This window comes from Hypanus sabinus, chromosome 22 (genome assembly GCF_030144855.1).
Source record: "Hypanus sabinus isolate sHypSab1 chromosome 22, sHypSab1.hap1, whole genome shotgun sequence".
Taxonomy (NCBI): domain Eukaryota; kingdom Metazoa; phylum Chordata; class Chondrichthyes; order Myliobatiformes; family Dasyatidae; genus Hypanus; species Hypanus sabinus.
Window position 1 is genome coordinate 13751322 of NC_082727.1, and position 20487 is coordinate 13771808.

A 20487-nucleotide genomic window follows, 5' to 3' on the forward strand; every position below is an offset into this window, starting at 1 on the left:
TGCCGAAGCCTCAATGAGTCAAAGCCTCGACTCCCCACTCTAACACTGACCCACTCACACAATGGCCTCTCCCACAATGACCATTTTACTTAAATCCAGCTTCTTTTCATTGAATCTTGGCAAATCCCAAATTATGCTGAATTAAACCTCCGCGGAAACTCTGGTGAGCAAAATACTCCGACTGCCCCCACCTGCCTCTTTTCAACTCTCTCTCTCCCCCGACTGCCCCCTCAATTCTTTTAAACTCTCTCCCCCTGTACGCAATCCAATGATTTTTTTTTATCTTATTTATATTTTCTGTACAATTTTTTTGAGCACTTTGAACATTGGCACATTGGAGAAGTAGGTAATACCACTGCCTTATACCACCAACCACCCGGGTTTGATCCTGACTTCCGGTACGGTCTCTGTGAAGTTTTCATGCTCTCTCTGGGATCTCATGTGGTTCCTCCAGATGCTCCTGTTTCCTCCCACATCCCGACGGCACACAAGTCAGTTAATCGGCTGCTGTGTTGCCCATGGGGTGGCTTGCTGGCAGGGAAATCAGCTGGTGTTAATGGGCAAAAGTGAGAAAAGTGACTAAGACAGAATCGCATAGGGTCTGATGGGTTGAATGGTCTCCTATCATAAAAAAACATAGGGGGAATATGAGAAATCAATGCTATGGAGAGATCCAGCATGGAAAGATCTGAAAATTCCACATAGAAGGTCCAGAGCCTGGATCTCTGACACTGTGAGACAGTTGCTCCATTTTGCTATCTGAAAGTTATGTGCTCCACAAGCTGCTGATATCTCATAGTGTGGCACTTGTTTGGTTGGATGAAGTTTGTTGCCCCCCCCACCCCATTAGCATGCTACATAAATTGTTGTTTTTGCTTTATCTAATCACTCCAGTGAAGGTGATAAGGGAGATTGATATTTGCAAAACCACAACTATTAAACTCCAGTTGACCCAAGCCTGTGTGTGTACAATTGTGGGCAGTGGTTTTAGACTGGGACCAACTCTACCTTGATCAGGTAATGCGGTGCATCATGGTAGAAAAGATCTTCTGGAGATGTGCTGTGACTGAGGTGACTGGGCATGTTTTAGTTATAAGGTGTGTGTAGGGTTTCCAGGCCGCTGTTTATTAACCAAAGCTTCTCCTTTTCAAATCTGCTTTACAGGTTCATGAAAACAGCAGGAACAGTGATCAATGCGGTGACATGGCAACAGTAGGTATTTAACCTTCGTTAACCCTTTCACTGCTCTCACTCAGTGCACTGTGATCAACGCCATCCCGTAACATTACTTTTACTAACTTGACATACATTTTCTGTAATAATAGCACAGACGCTCCACTGTGTAACAGCTACTTGGTGTTACAGAATTCATAAATCTCTGCCCAGGAAGTGAGGTCGAGAATAAAATGCTGTGTGTGTGTGTGTGTGTGTGTGTGTGTGTGTGTGTGTGTGTGTGTGTGTGTGTGTGTGTGTGTGTGTGTGTGTGTGTGTGTGTGTGTGTGTGTGTGTGTGTGTGTGTGTGTGTGTGTGTGTGTGTGTGTGTGAGAGTGAGTGAGTGGATTCCAGTTTATTTGGATGTATTGGGACCAGTACACATTGACATATTGACATTTTGGCTCAACAAAGCAGCTGCCCACTTAGCTACAGTTTCATGAAAATTGACTCTGGTCATGGGCTGCTGGAAAATAATGCTGAAGAGGTAGTAATGGGGGACAAAGAAATGGTGGATGAACTTCATAAGTATTTTGCATCAGGCTTCACTCTGGATGACACCAGCCAAATGCTGGAAATGCAAGAGTGACGGGGGCAGAAGTGAGTGCAGGTGATATTATAGGGTTATGTAATTGTGAGACATGTACATAATTCACAACCACCAACAATGAGTTGGGGTTTCATTTTAAGAGGCTGGTCTGACGTGATGACTTTGTTCCATAAGGGTTTTCTAGTGTGCTTTTGTGTGTGGGTTTCGGAGTTTAATAATAAAATGTGTTATGGGTTTCATTAAGCATAAAATGCCTCACTTTGTTTTATTTGTGAAAACCTACATTGGTGACCCTGATGCTCTAGGACGATTACAGAGTTATTGAACATGTCGGCCAACACTTTGAAACTGCTGGAGTTTTGGGAGCAAAGTACTGTCATTTGGTTTGAATAAGCCGAGGCCCAGTTTGTTCTGCGAGAAATCACCACTGACAGCACCAGATTCTGCTACGTGGTAGTGTTGCTCAGCAGTTTCATGGCTGTGGGAGTGGTGAGTCAACTTGAACATCCATCCGAACACAGTAAATACTAATCACTGAAAACTCATATTTTACAAAGTTTTGGACTATCCGAGTCTGAGTGTGTCAAACAGTTGCTCTCCTTACCTGGTCTCGCTGATACTAGGCCTTCAGAGCTAACAGACCCACAGGATATTGCCCCTGGGAAATCACCATCCCTGTTTTATTTTTAAAGAACTCTTCATGCAGCAAATGCCTGATCAAGTTCACATAGCTCTCACTAATGAGCCCGTGATGAATTTATAGGGAGCTTACAAAAATGGCTGATAGTCTACACTCAGCTGAGCAGCAGTACATCTTTCCTCCTCCTTTCCCTACCTCAGTAAGCCCGGTCAGCAAGAACACCAACATAAGGAAGCCCGCAACTGCATAGCAGATGATGCTGGGCTGGTGTTTTTACCATGCTCCCTTTGGTAGGAACACTAGGAAGTGCCGACCGCCTTGTAGCTTTAACAGTGCCAGTGCATTGGGACATCAGAGATCTGTGAACACTGTGGGTTCCGGCTGCCAGAGTCGTCTACTGCTCGTTATGGACACCTTTCAGGGCGACACGGGTGCTGCCAGCATTACATATTGATAAGAAGGCAAAGAGTGCCAAAAGCTGACTGGCAGATGCAGCAAGATACAGATTACAGGACATGGTGGATGACTCTACAGATGGGACTTCATTGTGTCTCACGTGGCCAGACCTCTGCTTGGTGCAGATTTCCTGCATGCCCAAGGACTGTTAGTCGATCTTAAGAACTGCTGGCTTGTGGATGTCAAGGACTTTGGGTCGTTACCCTGCTCTCCTCATAAGTTCCCCACAACGACTCTGTAGAGCGCATGCCCCACCATATGTGTGCTTACTCGACTGCTGGGCGAATTCCCAGACCTCACCAAGCCCACATTCTCCATTACAGTCACAAAACACAGAGCCCAGTGCCACATCCCCACAACTGGCCGAGCAGTCCATGCCCATGCGTGCAGACTAGACCTAGAAAAGCTGGCAACCGCGAAGGCCGAGATTGCCAACATGGCAAAACTCGGTATTGTAAGCTGGTTGAATTGCCCCTGGGCTTCACCCCTTCATGTGGTCTGCAAGGCTGATGGTGATTGCTGCCCAAGTGGTGGCTACTAATGGTTCCCAATCATTACCCCATCCCTCACATCCAAGACCTTTTGGCACGTTTGGCCAGGAATTAATTTTTTCAAAGTCGATCTAGTTAGGGGCTACCATTAGGTGATCGTGTGCTCAGAGGACATTCCCATAGTAGCTGTAATAACCCAATTGGCCTCTTTGAGTTTCTGCACATGCCCTTTGCGCTACAGACTTTCCAACAGCTGATGGACTTCATAGTAAAAGTTCTTTTTGTTAACCTGGATGACATACTTGTTGCCAGTGCGTACAAATCTGAATGCAAATCTCATCTCTGTACAAGAGATGGGATGTAATGTTAAAATTGTACAAGGCATTGATAAGGCTGAATTTGGAGTATTGTGTACAATTTTGGTCACCGAATTATAGGAAAGATATCAACAAAATAGAGAGAGTACAGAGAAGATTTACTAGAATGTTACCTGAGTTTCAGCACCTAAGTTACAGGGAAAGGTTGAACAAGTTAGGTCTTTATTCTTTGGAGCGTAGAAGGTTGAGGGGGGACTTGATAGAGGTATTTAAAATAATGAGAGGGGTAGATCGAGTTGACGTGGATAGGCTTTTTCCATTGAGAGTAGGGGAGATTCAAACAAGAGGACATGATTTGAGAGTTAGGGGGCAAAAGTTTGAGGGTAACAGGAGGGGGAATTTCTTTATTCAGAGAGTGGTGGATGTGTGGAATCAGCTTCCAGTAGAAGTGGTAGAGGCAGGTTCAGTATTGTCATTTAAAGTAAAATTGGATAGGTATATGGACAGGAAAGGAGTGGAGGGTTATGGGCTGAGTGCAGGACAGTGGGACTAGGTGAGTGTAAGCGTCAGCATGGACTAGAAGGGCCGAGATGGCCTGTTTCCGTGCTGTAATTGTTATATGGTTATAATGGTTATATGATTATATACACTTTTCAAGCACTTAAGCCAACATGGGTTGATTATTAACCCTGGTAAATGCCACTTTACTGTAGATTGTCAACCATTGACTTTCTTGGCCATCGTATCTCCATAAAAGTTTTGAAATCCCTCCCATCAAAACTAGCCACTGTGATAGATTTCTCACCACTCTGCACTACAAAAAAACTACAGGAGTTTTTAGGGATGGTAAATTTCTATCACTGCTTCATTCCGTGAGCTGTTGTACAGTGTGCTTAAAGGCCGTACCTCTAGTTAAGTGCTTGACTAGTCAGCGGACATGACCAAGGCAACTGAAGGTACCAAACGAGCTCTTTCTAATGCGACTCTACTGGCACATCCACTCCCCAATGCAGCCATAGCTGTTACTTCTGATGCTTCAGACCGTGCTGTGCATGGACAGCTGATCAGAGGTGTGTGGCAGCCACTCCCTTTCTTCAGCCGGCAGCTCCATCCCCGAAAGGAAGTACAATACGTTTGACCATGATCTCGATCTCTATATCTGCTTGTCTGCCATTTTCGTTTTCTTCCAGAGGGTTGCCATTTCACAGCATTCATGGACCACAAATCCCTCGAGCACAAGATAGTCAAAATATCAGATCCTTGGTCTGCGTGGTAGCAACACCACTCAGTCTACATATCAGAGTTCCCAATGGACATACAACATATCAAGAGGGAAAAGAGTGCCTTTGAGGCCACACAAGTCGGGGTTGACAACGCCAGCATGACAGCTGAACAAGCTACCGACCCCGAGGTCCAGGCTTACTCAAAGAGCAATCATGGGCCTGTGTTTGGTTGCCATTAAGTTTGGGGTAGCTGGGGTTTCTCTCCTGTGCGATGTCTCAACTGGCCGCCCACAAGCTGGAGACAGACAGTTTTTGACTCCATACTCTTGCATCTGGGCTGGAAGGCCTCACAGAAATGGGTCGCACTAAAGTTTGCTTGGCATGGCTTCGGAAAGGATGTGCATGATTGGACTGCAGCCTTTGTGGAGTGCCGTAGGGCAAAAATTAACTGTCATGTTCAGGTGCCTTTGGCATCTTCTGAGGTCCCTGAGCGGCAGTTTGCCATGTCAATGTGGACCTTATGGGTCTTCTTCCCCCCTCTCGTGGTTTCATGCACCTCTCTATCACGCTGGACCATATCACCAGAGGGCCAGAGGTCGTCCCTCTAGCATTAAAGATGGCTGCAGACGTGGCCCGGGCGATCGTCGGTTTGGAACCCCATCTGATATTTCCTCTGATCGCGGACCCCAATTCATTTCAGTCCTCTGGACTGCAGTGGCCCAGAACCCCACCACATCATATCCAATGGCCTATTTGAGTGGTTTCACCACTCCTTAAAGGCTGCTCTGAGGGCTTCTCTGACAGATGAGTGTTGGCATAATTGCCTTCGATAGGTTCTGCTGGGTCCAAAAGAGGACCTGCAGTTGTCTGCAGCTGAGTTGCTATATGGACAGCCGTTACGAGTGCCAGATAAATTTATTCTTGACGCCACAACCGCCTGGTCCGCCTCTCAACAGCGTTCCACCCTCCTCAGTAAATTCAGTTCCTTTTCACCTATCCCTACCTCCCATCATGGTGTACAGCACTCTTGGGTCACTGTTCACCTACACTACGCCTGGTTCATTTTCATCCGCCATGACGCATATCAACATCCCCAAAGGGGATGACCCATTCCACATTTTAGAATGGGAAGAAAAGACTTTCAACATAGATAGGAGTGGTAAACCTGAACGTATTTTGGTAGATTGCCTGAAATCGACCCACCAAGATTTGTAGTGTTCCATTGCCATGCTTCCGGTGTCACAACATGACTATAATCATATCAACGCATCTTTGGACAAGCCAGAGGCACCTGCTGTTGCTCCACCGGTGGAACACAGGACCCAAGCCCAACGGTCATCTGAGCGCCAGGTGGGCTCGCAATGCCAGTTTTAGTGAATTCTGGGGGCGGGGAGTGGGGTGTGCAAGGTAATGTAAATGGGAGAAATGTACTGAATTCACAACCACCAACACTGAGTTGGGCTTTCGCTTTAAGAGGCCCGTCTGACATGATGACGTTGCTACGTAAGGATTCTTAGCAGGCTTTTGTCTTAAGGTTAGGAGTTCAATAAAATGGGTCACAAGCTTCATCAAACATAAAATGCCTCAATTCATTTTATTTGGAAAAAGCAACACTATTTTTCAATTAATTTTTTTATGACTACACTGCGACAGAACAAAAAAATGTAAAACAAAGGTTTATACAATGCAAAACAAATGTGTCAAATGTACAGTTCATAACAATTAAGAAAAGCACACTTAGTAGAATCGTATGGTTAGTTACCACCCCACACTCCCACTAACCAACTCCAAGCCAATCTTACCACGCCACCGTCCCACTACCCAACTCCAAGCCAATCTTACCACCCCACATTCCCACTACCCAACTCCAAGCCAATCTTACCACCCCACACTCCCACGACCCAACTCCAAGCCAGCTTTACCACCCACCCTCCCACTACCAACTCCAAGCCAAACTTACCACCCCACCCTCCCACTACCCAACTCCAAACTAGCCTTACCACCTCACCCTCCCACTACCAACTCCAAGCCAGCTTTACCACCCAACCCTCCCTCTACCCAACTCCAAGCCAATCTTACCACCCCACCCTCCCACTACCCAACTCCATGCCAACCTTACAACCTCACCCTCCCACTACCCAACTCCAAACCAGCTTTACCACCCAACCCTCCCACTACCCAACTCCAAGCCAGCTTTACCACCCCACCCTCCCACTACCAACTCCAAGCCAGCTTTACCACCCCACCCTCCCACTAACCAACTCCAAGACAAACTTACCACCCCAACCTCCCACTACCCAACTCCAAGCCAGCTTTAACACCCCACCCTCCCACGACCCAACTCCCAGCCAGCTTTACCACCCCACCCTCGCACTAACCAACTCCAAGCCAAACTTACCACCCCACCCTCCCACTACCCAACTCCAAGCCAGCTTTACCACCCCACCCTCGCACTAACCAACTCCAAGCCAAACTTACCACCCCACCCTCCCACTACCCAACTCCAAGCCAGCTTTACCACCCCACCCTCCCATTACCCAACTCCAATCTTACCACCCCACGCTCCCACTACCTAACTCCAAGCCAGCTTTACCACCCCACCCTCCCACTACCCAACTCCAAGCCAATCTTACCACCCCACGCTCCCACTACCCAACTCCAAGCCAGCCTTACCACCCCACCCTCCCACTACCCAACTCCAAGCCAGCTTTACCACCCCACCCTCCCACTACCCATCTCCAAGCCAGCTTTACCACCCCACCCTCCCACTACCAACTCCAAGCCAGCTTTACCGCCCCACCCTCCCAATACCAACTCCAAGCCAGCTTTACCACCCCACCCTCCCACTACCCATCTCCAAGCCAGCTTTACCACCCCACACGTCCACTACCCAACTCCAAGCCAGCTTTACCACCCCACCCTCCCACTACACAAATCCAAACTAGCCTTACCACCCCACCAACGCACGACCAACTCCCAGCCAACTTTACCACCCCACCCTCCCAGTACCAACTCCAAGCCAGCTTTACCGCCCCACCCTCCCACTACCCAACTCCAAGCCAGCTTTACCACCCCACCCTCCCACTACACAACTCCATGCCAACCTTAGCACCCAACCCTCGCACTACCCAAATCCAAACTAGCCTTACCACCCCACCAACCCACGACCAACTCCAAGCCAGCTTTACCACCCCACCCTCCCACTACCAACTCCAAGCCAGCCTTACCACCACACCCTCCCACTACCCAACTCCAAGCCAGCTTTACCACCCCACCCTCCCACTACCAACTCCAAGCCAGCCTTACCACCCCACCCTCCCACTACCCAACTCCAAGCCAGCTTTACCACCCCACCCTCCCACTACCAACTCCAAGCCAGCTTTACCACCCCACCCTCCCACTATCCAACTCCAAGCCAGCTTTACCGCCCCACCCTCCCACTACACAACTCCAAGCCAAATTTACCACCCCACCCACCCACTACCCAACTCCAAGCCAGCTTTACCGCCCCACCCGCCCACTAGCCAACAAAGCCAGCTTTACTGCCCCACCCTCCCACTACCCAACTCCAAGCCAGCGTTACCACCCCACCCTCCCACTACCAACTCCAAGCCAGTTTTACCGCCCCACCCTCCCACTACCCAACTCCAAGCCAGCTTTACCGCCCCACCCTCCCACGACCCAACTCCAAGACAAATTTACCACCCCACCCTCCCACTACCCAACTCCAAGCCAGCTTTACCGCCCCACCCTCGCACTACCCAACAAAGCCAGCTTTACCGCCTCACTCTCCCACTACCCAACAAAGCCAGCTTTACCGCCCCACCCTCCCACTACCCAACTCCAAGCCAGCTTTACCACCCAACCCTCCCACTACCAACTCCAAGCCAGCTTTACCACCCCACCCTCCCACTACCCAACTCCAAGCCAGCTTTACCGCCCCACCCTCCCACGACCCAACTCCAAGACAAATTTACCACCCCACCCTCCCACTACCCAACTCTAAGCCAGCTTTACCGCCCCACCCTCCCACTACCCAACAAAGCCAGCTTAATCGCCACACCCTCCCACTACCCAACAAAGCCAGCTTTACCGCCGCACCCTCCCACTACCAACTCCAAGTCATCTTTACCGCCCCACATTCCCACTATCCAACTCCAAGCCAGCTTTACCGCCTCACCCTCCCACTACCCAACTCCAAGCCAACTTTACCACCCCACCCTCCCACTACCCAACTCCAAGCCAATCTTACCACCCCACCCTCCCACTACCGAACTCCCAGCCAGCTTTACCACCCCACCCTCCCACTACCCAACTCCCAGCCAGCTTTACCAACCCACCCTCCCACTACCAACTCCAAGCCAGCTTTACCACCCCACCCTCCCATTACCCAACTCCCAGCCAGCTTTACCACCCCACCCTCCCACTACACAACTCCATGCCAGCCTTACCACCCCCACCCTCACACTACCCAACTCGAAGCCAGCTTTACCACCCCACCCTCGCACTACACAACTCCATGCCGACCTACCACCCCACCCTCCCACTACCAACTCCAAGCCAGCTTTACCACCCCACCCTCCCACTACCGACTCCAAGCCAACTTTACCACCCCACCCTCCCACTACCCAACTCCAAACTAGCCTTACCACCCCACCCTCCCACTACCAACTCCAAGCCAGCTTTACCACCCCACCCTCCCAATACCCAAGCCAGCTTTACCACCCCACCCTCCCACTACCAACTCCAAGCCAGCTTTACCACCCCACCCTCCCACTACCAACTCCAAGCCAGCTTTACCACCCCACCCTCCCTCTACCCAACTCCATGCCAGCTTTACCACCCAACCCTCGCACTACCAACTCCAAGCCAGCTTTACCACCCCACCCTCCCACTACCCAACTCCAAGCCAGCTTTACCACCCCACCCTCCCACTACCAACTCCAAGCCAGCTTTACCACCACACCCTCCCACTACCAACTCCAAGCCAGCTTTACCACCACACCCTCCCTCTACCCAACTCCATGCCAGCTTTACCACCCAACCCTCCCACTACCAACTCCAAGCCAGCTTTACCACCCCACCCTCCCACTACCCAACTCCAAGCCAAGCTTTACCACCCCACCCTCCCAATACACAACTCCATGCCAACCTTACCACCCCACCCTCCCACTACCCAACTCCAAGCCAACTTTACCACCCCACCCTCCCACTACCAACAAGCCAGCTTTACCACCCCACCCTCCCACTACCCAACTCCAAGCCAAATTTACCACCCCACCCTCCCACTACCCAACTCCAAGCCAGCTTTATCGCCCCACCCTCCCACTACCCAACAAAGCCAGCTTTACCGCCCCACCCTCCCACTACCCAACTCCAAGCCAGCTTTACCACCCCACCCTCCCACTACCCAACTCCAAGCCAGCTTTACCGCCCCACCCTCCCACTACCAACTCCAAGCCAATCTTACCACGCCACCGTCCCACTACCCAACTCCAAGCCAATCTTACCACCCCACATTCCCACTACCCAACTCCAAGCCAATCTTACCACCCCACACTCCCACGACCCAACTCCAAGCCAGCTTTACCACCCACCCTCCCACTACCAACTCCAAGCCAAACTTACCACCCCACCCTCCCACTACCCAACTCCAAACTAGCCTTACCACCTCACCCTCCCACTACCAACTCCAAGCCAGCTTTACCACCCAACCCTCCCTCTACCCAACTCCAAGCCAATCTTACCACCCCACCCTCCCACTACCCAACTCCATGCCAACCTTACAACCTCACCCTCCCACTACCCAACTCCAAACCAGCTTTACCACCCAACCCTCCCACTACCCAACTCCAAGCCAGCTTTACCACCCCACCCTCCCACTACCAACTCCAAGCCAGCTTTACCACCCCACCCTCCCACTAACCAACTCCAAGACAAACTTACCACCCCAACCTCCCACTACCCAACTCCAAGCCAGCTTTAACACCCCACCCTCCCACGACCCAACTCCCAGCCAGCTTTACCACCCCACCCTCGCACTAACCAACTCCAAGCCAAACTTACCACCCCACCCTCCCACTACCCAACTCCAAGACAGCTTTACCACCCCACCCTCGCACTAACCAACTCCAAGCCAAACTTACCACCCCACCCTCCCACTACCCAACTCCAAGCCAGCTTTACCACCCCACCCTCCCATTACCCAACTCCAATCTTACCACCCCACGCTCCCACTACCTAACTCCAAGCCAGCTTTACCACCCCACCCTCCCACTACCCAACTCCAAGCCAATCTTACCACCCCACGCTCCCACTACCCAACTCCAAGCCAGCCTTACCACCCCACCCTCCCACTACCCAACTCCAAGCCAGCTTTACCACCCCACCCTCCCACTACCCATCTCCAAGCCAGCTTTACCACCCCACCCTCCCACTACCAACTCCAAGCCAGCTTTACCGCCCCACCCTCCCAATACCAACTCCAAGCCAGCTTTACCACCCCACCCTCCCACTACCCATCTCCAAGCCAGCTTTACCACCCCACACGTCCACTACCCAACTCCAAGCCAGCTTTACCACCCCACCCTCCCACTACACAAATCCAAACTAGCCTTACCACCCCACCAACCCACGACCAACTCCCAGCCAACTTTACCACCCCACCCTCCCAGTACCAACTCCAAGCCAGCTTTACCGCCCCACCCTCCCACTACCCAACTCCAAGCCAGCTTTACCACCCCACCCTCCCACTACACAACTCCATGCCAACCTTAGCACCCAACCCTCGCACTACCCAAATCCAAACTAGCCTTACCACCCCACCAACCCACGACCAACTCCAAGCCAACTTTACCACCCCACCCTCCCACTACCAACTCCAAGCCAGCCTTACCACCCCACCCTCCCACTACCCAACTCCAAGCCAGCTTTACCACCCCACCCTCCCACTACCAACTCCAAGCCAGCTTTACCACCCCACCCTCCCACAATCCAACTCCAAGCCAGCTTTACCGCCCCACCCTCCCACTACCCAACTCCAAGCCAAATTTACCACCCCACCCACCCACTACCCAACTCCAAGCCAGCTTTACCGCCCCACCCGCCCACTAGCCAACAAAGCCAGCTTTACTGCCCCACCCTCCCACTACACAACTCCATGCCAACCTTAGCACCCAACCCTCGCACTACCCAAATCCAAACTAGCCTTACCACCCCACCAACCCACGACCAACTCCAAGCCAACTTTACCACCCCACCCTCCCACTACCAACTCCAAGCCAGCCTTACCACCCCACCCTCCCACTACCCAACTCCAAGCCAGCTTTACCGCCCCACCCTCCCACTACCCAACTCCAAGCCAAATTTACCACCCCACCCACCCACTACCCAACTCCAAGCCAGCTTTACCGCCCCACCCGCCCACTAGCCAACAAAGCCAGCTTTACTGCCCCACCCTCCCACTACCCAACTCCAAGCCAGCGTTACCACCCCACCCTCCCACTACCAACTCCAAGCCAGTTTTACCGCCCCACCCTCCCACTACCCAACTCCAAGCCAGCTTTACCGCCCCACCCTCCCACGACCCAACTCCAAGACAAATTTACCACCCCACCCTCCCACTACCCAACTCCAAGCCAGCTTTACCGCCCCACCCTCGCACTACCCAACAAAGCCAGCTTTACCGCCTCACTCTCCCACTACCCAACAAAGCCAGCTTTACCGCCCCACCCTCCCACTACCCAACTCCAAGCCAGCTTTACCACCCAACCCTCCCACTACCAACTCCAAGCCAGCTTTACCACCCCACCCTCCCACTACCCAACTCCAAGCCAGCTTTACCGCCCCACCCTCCCACGACCCAACTCCAAGACAAATTTACCACCCCACCCTCCCACTACCCAACTCCAAGCCAGCTTTACCGCCCCACCCTCCCACTACCCAACAAAGCCAGCTTAATCGCCACACCCTCCCACTACCCAACAAAGCCAGCTTTACCGCCGCACCCTCCCACTACCAACTCCAAGTCATCTTTACCGCCCCACATTCCCACTATCCAACTCCAAGCCAGCTTTACCGCCTCACCCTCCCACTACCCAACTCCAAGCCAACTTTATCACCCCACCCTCCCACTACCCAACTCCAAGCCAATCTTACCACCCCACCCTCCCACTACCGAACTCCCAGCCAGCTTTACCACCCCACCCTCCCACTACCCAACTCCCAGCCAGCTTTACCAACCCACCCTCCCACTACCAACTCCAAGCCAGCTTTACCACCCCACCCTCCCATTACCCAACTCCCAGCCAGCCTTACCACCCCCACCCTCACACTACCCAACTCGAAGCCAGCTTTACCACCCCACCCTCGCACTACACAACTCCATGCCGACCTACCACCCCCACCCTCCCACTACCAACTCCAAGCCAGCTTTACCACCCCACCCTCCCACTACCGACTCCAAGCCAACTTTACCACCCCACCCTCCCACTACCCAACTCCAAACTAGCCTTACCACCCCACCCTCCCACTACCAACTCCAAGCCAGCTTTACCACCCCACCCTCCCAATACCCAAGCCAGCTTTACCACCCCACCCTCCCACTACCAACTCCAAGCCAGCTTTACCACCCCACCCTCCCACTACCAACTCCAAGCCAGCTTTACCACCCCACCCTCCCTCTACCCAACTCCATGCCAGCTTTACCACCCAACCCTCGCACTACCAACTCAAAGCCAGCTTTACCACCCCACCCTCCCACTACCCAACTCCAAGCCAGCTTTACCACCCCACCCTCCCACTACCAACTCCAAGCCAGCTTTACCACCACACCCTCCCACTACCAACTCCAAGCCAGCTTTACCACCACACCCTCCCTCTACCCAACTCCATGCCAGCTTTACCACCCAACCCTCCCACTACCAACTCCAAGCCAGCTTTACCACCCCATCCTCCCACTACCCAACTCCAAGCCAAGCTTTACCACCCCACCCTCCCAATACACAACTCCATGCCAACCTTACCACCCCACCCTCCCACTACCCAACTCCAAGCCAACTTTACCACCCCACCCCCCCACTACCAACAAGCCAGCTTTACCACCCCACCCTCCCACTACCCAACTCCAAGCCAAATTTACCACCCCACCCTCCCACTACCCAACTCCAAGCCAGCTTTATCGCCCCACCCTCCCACTACCCAACAAAGCCAGCTTTACCGCCCCACCCTCCCACTACCCAACTCCAAGCCAGCTTTACCACCCCACCCTCCCACTACCCAACTCCAAGCCAGCTTTACCGCCCCACCCTCCCACTACCAACTCCAAGCCAGCTTTACCACCCCACCCTCCCACTACCCATCTCCAAGCCAGCTTTACCGCCCCACCCTCCCACTAACCAACTCCAAGTCATCTTTACCGCCCCACACTCCCACTATCCAACTCCAAGCCAGCTTTACCGCCTCACCCTCCCACTACCCAACTCCAAGCCAACTTTACCACCCCACCCTCCCACTACCCAACTCCAAGCCAATCTTACCACCCCACCCTCCCACTACCGATCTCCCAGCCAGCTTTACCACCCCACCCTCCCACTACCCAACTCCCAGCCAGCTTTACCAACCCACCCTCCCACTACCAACTCCAAGCCAGCTTTACCACCCCACCCTCCCATTACCCAACTCCCAGCCAGCTTTACCACCCCACCCTCCCACTACACAACTCCATGCCAGCCTTACCACCCCCACCCTCACACTACCCAACTCGAAGCCAGCTTTACCACCCCACCCTCCCACTAACCAACTCCAAGCCAGCTTTACACCCCACCCTCCCACTACCCAACTCCAAGCCAGCCTTACAACCCCACCCTCCCACTACCCAACTCCAAGCCAGCTTTACTGCCCCACCCTCCCACTACCCAACTCCCAGCCAACTTTACCATCCCACCCTCCAACTACCCAACTCCAAGCCAGCTTTACCACCCCACCCTCCCACTACCCATTCTCCAAGCCAGCTTTACCACCCCACCCATCCCACTACCCATCTCCAAGCCAGCTTTACCACACCACCCTCCCACTAACCAACTCCAAGCCAGCTTTACCACCCCACCCTCCCACTACACAACTCCATGCCAACCTTACCACCCCACCCTCCCACTACCAACTCCAAGCCAGCTTTACCACCCCACCCTCCCACTAACCAACTCCAAGCCAGCTTTACCACCCCACCCTCGCACTACACAACTCCATGCCGACCTACCACCCCACCCTCCCACTACCAACTCCAAGCCAGCTTTACCACCTACACTCCCACTACCAACTCCAAGCCAACTTTACCACCCCACCCTCCCACTACCCAACTCCAAACTAGCCTTACCACCCCACCCACCCACTACCAACTCCAAGCCAGCTTTACCACCCCACCCTCCCAATACCCAACTCCAAGCCAGCTTTACCACCCCACCCTCCCACTACCAACTCCAAGCCAGCTTTACCACCCCACCCTCCCACTACCAACTCCAAGCCAGCTTTACCACCCCAACCTCCCTCTACCCAACTCCATGCCAGCTTTACCACCCAACCCTCCCACTACCAACTCCAAGCCAGCTTTACCACCCCACCCTCCCACTACCCAACTCCAAGCCAAGCTTTACCACCCCACCCTCCCAATACAGAACTCCATGCCAAGCTTACCACCCCACCCTCCCACTACCCAACTCCAACCCAACTTTACCACCCCACCCTCCCACTACCAACAAGCCAGCTTTACCGCCCCACCCTCCCACTACCCAACTCCAAGCCAAATTTACCACCACACCATCCCACTACCCAACTCCAAGCCAGCTTTACCGCCCACCCTCCCACTACCCAACAAAGCCAGCTTTACCGCCCCACCCTCCCACTACCCAACTCCAAGCCAAATTTACCACCCCACCCTCCCACTACCCAAATCCAAGCCAGCTTTACCGCCCCACACTCCCACTACCAACTCCAAGCCAGCTTTACGACTCACCCTCCCACTACCCAACTCCAAGCCAGCTTTACCACTCACCCTCCCACTACACAACTCCAACCCAACTTTACCACCCCACCCTCCCACTACCAACAAGCCAGCTTTACCGCCCCACCCTCCCACTACCCAACTCCAAGCCAAATTTACCACCCCACCCTCCCACTACCCAACTCCAAGCCAGCTTTACCGCCCCACCCTCCCACTACCCAACTCCAAGCCAAATTTACCACCCCACCCTCCCACTACCAACTTCAGGCCAGCTTTACCGCCCCACCCTCCCACTACCCAACTCCAAGCCAGCTTTACCGCCCCACCCTCCCACTATCCAACTCCAAGCCAAATTTACCACCCCACCCTCCCACTACCCAACTCCAAGCCATCTTTACCGCCCCACCCTCCCACTACCCAACATAGCCAGCTTTACCGTCCCACCCTCCCACTACCCAACTCCAAGTCAGCTTTACCACCCCACCCTCCCACTACCAACTCCAAGCCAGCTTTACCGCCCCACCCTCCCACTACCCAGCTCCAAGCCAGCTTTACCGCCCCACCCTCCCACTACCCAACTCCAAGCCAGCTTTACCACGCCACCCTCCCACTACCAACTCCAAGCCAGCTTTACCGCCCCACCCTCCCACTACCCAACTCCAAGCCAGCTTTACCGCCCCACCCTCCCACTACTCAAATCCAAGCCAAATTTACCACCCCACCCTCCCACTACCCAACTCCAAGCCATCTTTACCGCCCCACCCTCCCACTACCCAACAAAGCCAGCTTTACCGCCCCACCCTCCCACTACCCAACTCCAAGCCAGCTTTACCACCCCACCCTCCCACTACCAACTCCAAGCCAGCTTTACCGCCCCACCCTCCCACTACCCAACTCCAAGTCATCTTTACCGCCCCACACTCCCACTATCCAACTCCAAGCCAGCTTTACCGCCTCACCTGCCCACTACCCAACTCCAAGCCAACTTTACCACCCCACCCTCCCACTACCCAACTCCAAGCCAATCTTACCACCCGACCCTCCCACTACCCAACTCCCAGCCAGCTTTACCACCCCACCCTCCCACTACCCAACTCCAAGCCAGCTTTACCATCCCACCCTCCCACTACCAACTCCAAGCCAGCTTTACCACCCCAACCTCCCATTACCCAACTCCCAGCCAGCTTTACCACCCCACCCTCCCACTACACAACTCCATGCCAGCCTTACCACCCCCACCCTCACACTACCCAACTCGAAGCAAGCTTTACCACCCCACCCTCCCACTACCCAACTCCAAACCAGCTTTACCACCCCACCCTCCCACTATCCAACTCCAAGCCAGCCTTACAACCCCACCCTCCCACTACCCAACTCCAAGCCAGCTTTACTGCCCCACTCTCCCACTACCCAACTCCCAGCCAACTTTACCATCCCACCCTCCAACTACCCAACTCCAAGCCAGCTTTACCACCCCACACTCCCACTCCCCATCTCCAAGCCAGCTTTACCACCCCACCCTCCCACTACCCATCTCCAAGCCAGCTTTACCACCCCACCCTCCCACTAACCAACTCCAAGCCAGCTTTACCACCCCACCCTCCCACTACACAACTCCATGCCAACCTTACCACCCCACCCTCCCACTACCAACTCCAAGCCAGCTTTACCACCCCACCCTCCCACTAACCAACTCCAAGCCAGCTTTACCACCCCACCCTCCCACTACGCAACTCCATGCCAACCTTACCAACCCACCCTCCCACTACCAACTCCAAGCCAGCTTTACCACCTACCATCCCACTACCAACTCCAAGCCAACTTTACCACCCCACCCTCCCACTACCCAACTCCAAACTAGCCTTACCACCCCACCCTCCCACTACCAACTCCAAGCCAGCTTTACCACCCCACCCTCCCTCTACCCAACTCCATGCCAGCTTGACCACACCAACCTCCCACTACCAAACTCCAATCCAGCTTTACCACCCCACCCTCCCACTAACCAACTCCAAGCCAACCTCACCACCACACCCTCCAACTACCCAACTCCAAGCCAGCTTTATCACCCCACCCTCTCACTAACTAACTCCAAGCCAATCTTACCACCCCACCCTCTCACTAAATAACTCCAAGCCAGCTTTACCACCCCACCCTCCCACTACCCAACTCCAAGCCAGCGTTACCACCCCACCCTCCCACTACCAACACCAAGCCACCTTTACTGCCCCACCCTCCCACTACCCAACTCCAAGCCAGCCTTACAACCCCACCCTCCCACTACCCAACTCCAAGCCAGCTTTACCGCCCCACCCTCCCACTACCCAACAAAGCCAGCTTTACCGCCCCACCCTCCCACTACCCAACTCCAAGCCAATCTTACCACCCCACCCTCCCACTACCCAACTCCCAGCCAGCATTACCACCCCACCCTCCCACTACCCAACTCCAAGCCAGCTTTACCATCCCACCCTCCCACTACCAACTCCAAGCCAGCTTTACCACCCCAACCTCCCATTACCCAACTCCCAGCCAGCTTTACCACCCCACCCTCCCACTACACAACTCCATGCCAGCCTTACCACCCCCACCCTCACACTACCCAACTCGAAGCAAGCTTTACCACCCCACCCTCCCACTACCCAACTCCAAGCCAGCTTTACCACCCCACCCTCCCACTATCCAACTCCAAGCCAGCCTTACAACCCCACCCTCCCACTAACCAACTCCAAGCCAGCTTTACTGCCCCACTCTCCCACTACCCAACTCCCAGCCAACCTTACCATCCCACCCTCCAACTACCCAACTCCAAGCCAGCTTTACCACCCCACCCTCCCACTCCCCATCTCCAAGCCAGCTTTACCACCCCACCCTCCCACTACCCATCTCCAAGCCAGCTTTACCACCCCACCCTCCCACTAACCAACTCCAAGCCAGCTTTACCACCCCACCCTCCCACTACACAACTCCATGCCAACCTTACCACCCCACCCTCCCACTACCAACTCCAAGCCAGCTTTACCACCCCACCCTCCCACTAACCAACTCCAAGACAGCTTTACCACCCCACCCTCCCACTACGCAACTCCATGCCAACCTTACCAACCCACCCTCCCACTACCCTCCAAGCCAGCTTTACCACCTACCATCCCACTACCAACTCCAAGCCAACTTTACCACCCAACCCTCCCACTACCCAACTCCAAACTAGCCTTACCACCCCACCCTCCCACTACCAACTCCAAGCCAGCTTTACCACCACACCCTCCCTCTACCCAACTCCATGCCAGCTTTACCACCCCAACCTCCCACTACCAAACTCCAATCCAGATTTACCACCCCACCCTCCCACTAACCAACTCCAAGCCAACCTCACCACCACACCCTCCAACTACCCAACTCCAAGCCAGCTTTATCACCCCACCCTCTCACTAACTAACTCCAAGCCAATCTTTACCACCCCACCCTCTCACTAAATAACTCCAAGCCAGCTTTACCACCCCACCCTCCCACTACCCAACTCCAAGCCAGCTTTACCACCCCACCCTCCCACTACCAACACCAAGCCACCTTTACTGCCCCACCCTCCCACTACCCAACTCCAAGCCAGCCTTACAACCCCACCCTCCCACTACCCAACTCCAAGCCAGCTTTACCGCCCCACCCTCCCACTACCCAACAAAGCCAGCTTTACCGCCCCACCCTCCCACTACCCAACTCCAAGCCAATCTTAACACCCCACCCTCCCACTACCCAACTCCCAGCCAGCTTTACCACCCCACCCTCCCACTACCCAACTCCAAGCCAGCTTTACCATCCCACCCTCCCACTACCAACTCCAAGCCAGCTTTACCACCCCAACCTCCCATTACCCAACTCCCAGCCAGCTTTACCACCCCACCCTCCCACTACACAACTCCATGCCAGCCTTACCACCCCCACCCTCACACTACCCAACTCGAAGCCAGCTTTACAACCCCACCCTCCCACTACCCAACTCCAAGCCAGCTTTACTGCCCCACTCTCCCACTACCCAACTCCCAGCCAACTTTACCATCCCACCCTCCCACTACCCAACAAAGCCAGCTTTACCGCCCCACCCTCCCACTACCCAACTCCAAGCCAGCTTTACCACCCCACCCTCCCACTACCAACTCCAAGCCAGCTTTACCACCCCACCCTCCCACTACCCAACCCCATGCCAGCTTTACCACCCAACCCTCCCACTACCAACTCCAAGCCAGCTTTACCACCCCACCCTCCCACTACCCAACTCCAAGCCAAGCTTTACCACCCCACCCTCCCAATACACAACTCCATGCCAACCTTACCACCCCACCCTCCCACTACCCAACTCCAAGCCAACTTTACCACCACACCCTCCCACTACCAACAAGCCAGCTTTACCGCCCCACCCTCCCACTACCCAACTCCAAGCCAAATTTACCACCCCACCCTCCCACTACCCAACTCCAAGCCAGCTTTACCGCCCCACCCTCCCACTACCCAACAAAGCCAGCTTTACCGCCCCACCCTCCCACTACCCAACTCCAAGCCAGCTTTACCACGCCACCCTCCTACTACCAACTCCAAGCCAGCTTT

At 54.1% G+C, this 20487-nt stretch overlaps 1 protein-coding gene across 1 annotated transcript in view; it reads left to right on the top strand.

The window, feature by feature from the left end:
* The window catches only part of hpse2 (heparanase 2), a 461866-nt gene that overhangs the window by 239026 nt on the left and 202353 nt on the right, over positions 1 to 20487 (top strand). Inside the window, exon 6 of the mRNA XM_059947076.1 lies at positions 1165 to 1212. Within this exon, the coding sequence (XP_059803059.1) occupies positions 1165 to 1212 (48 nt within the window). The remainder of the gene's footprint in view (positions 1 to 1164; positions 1213 to 20487) is intronic.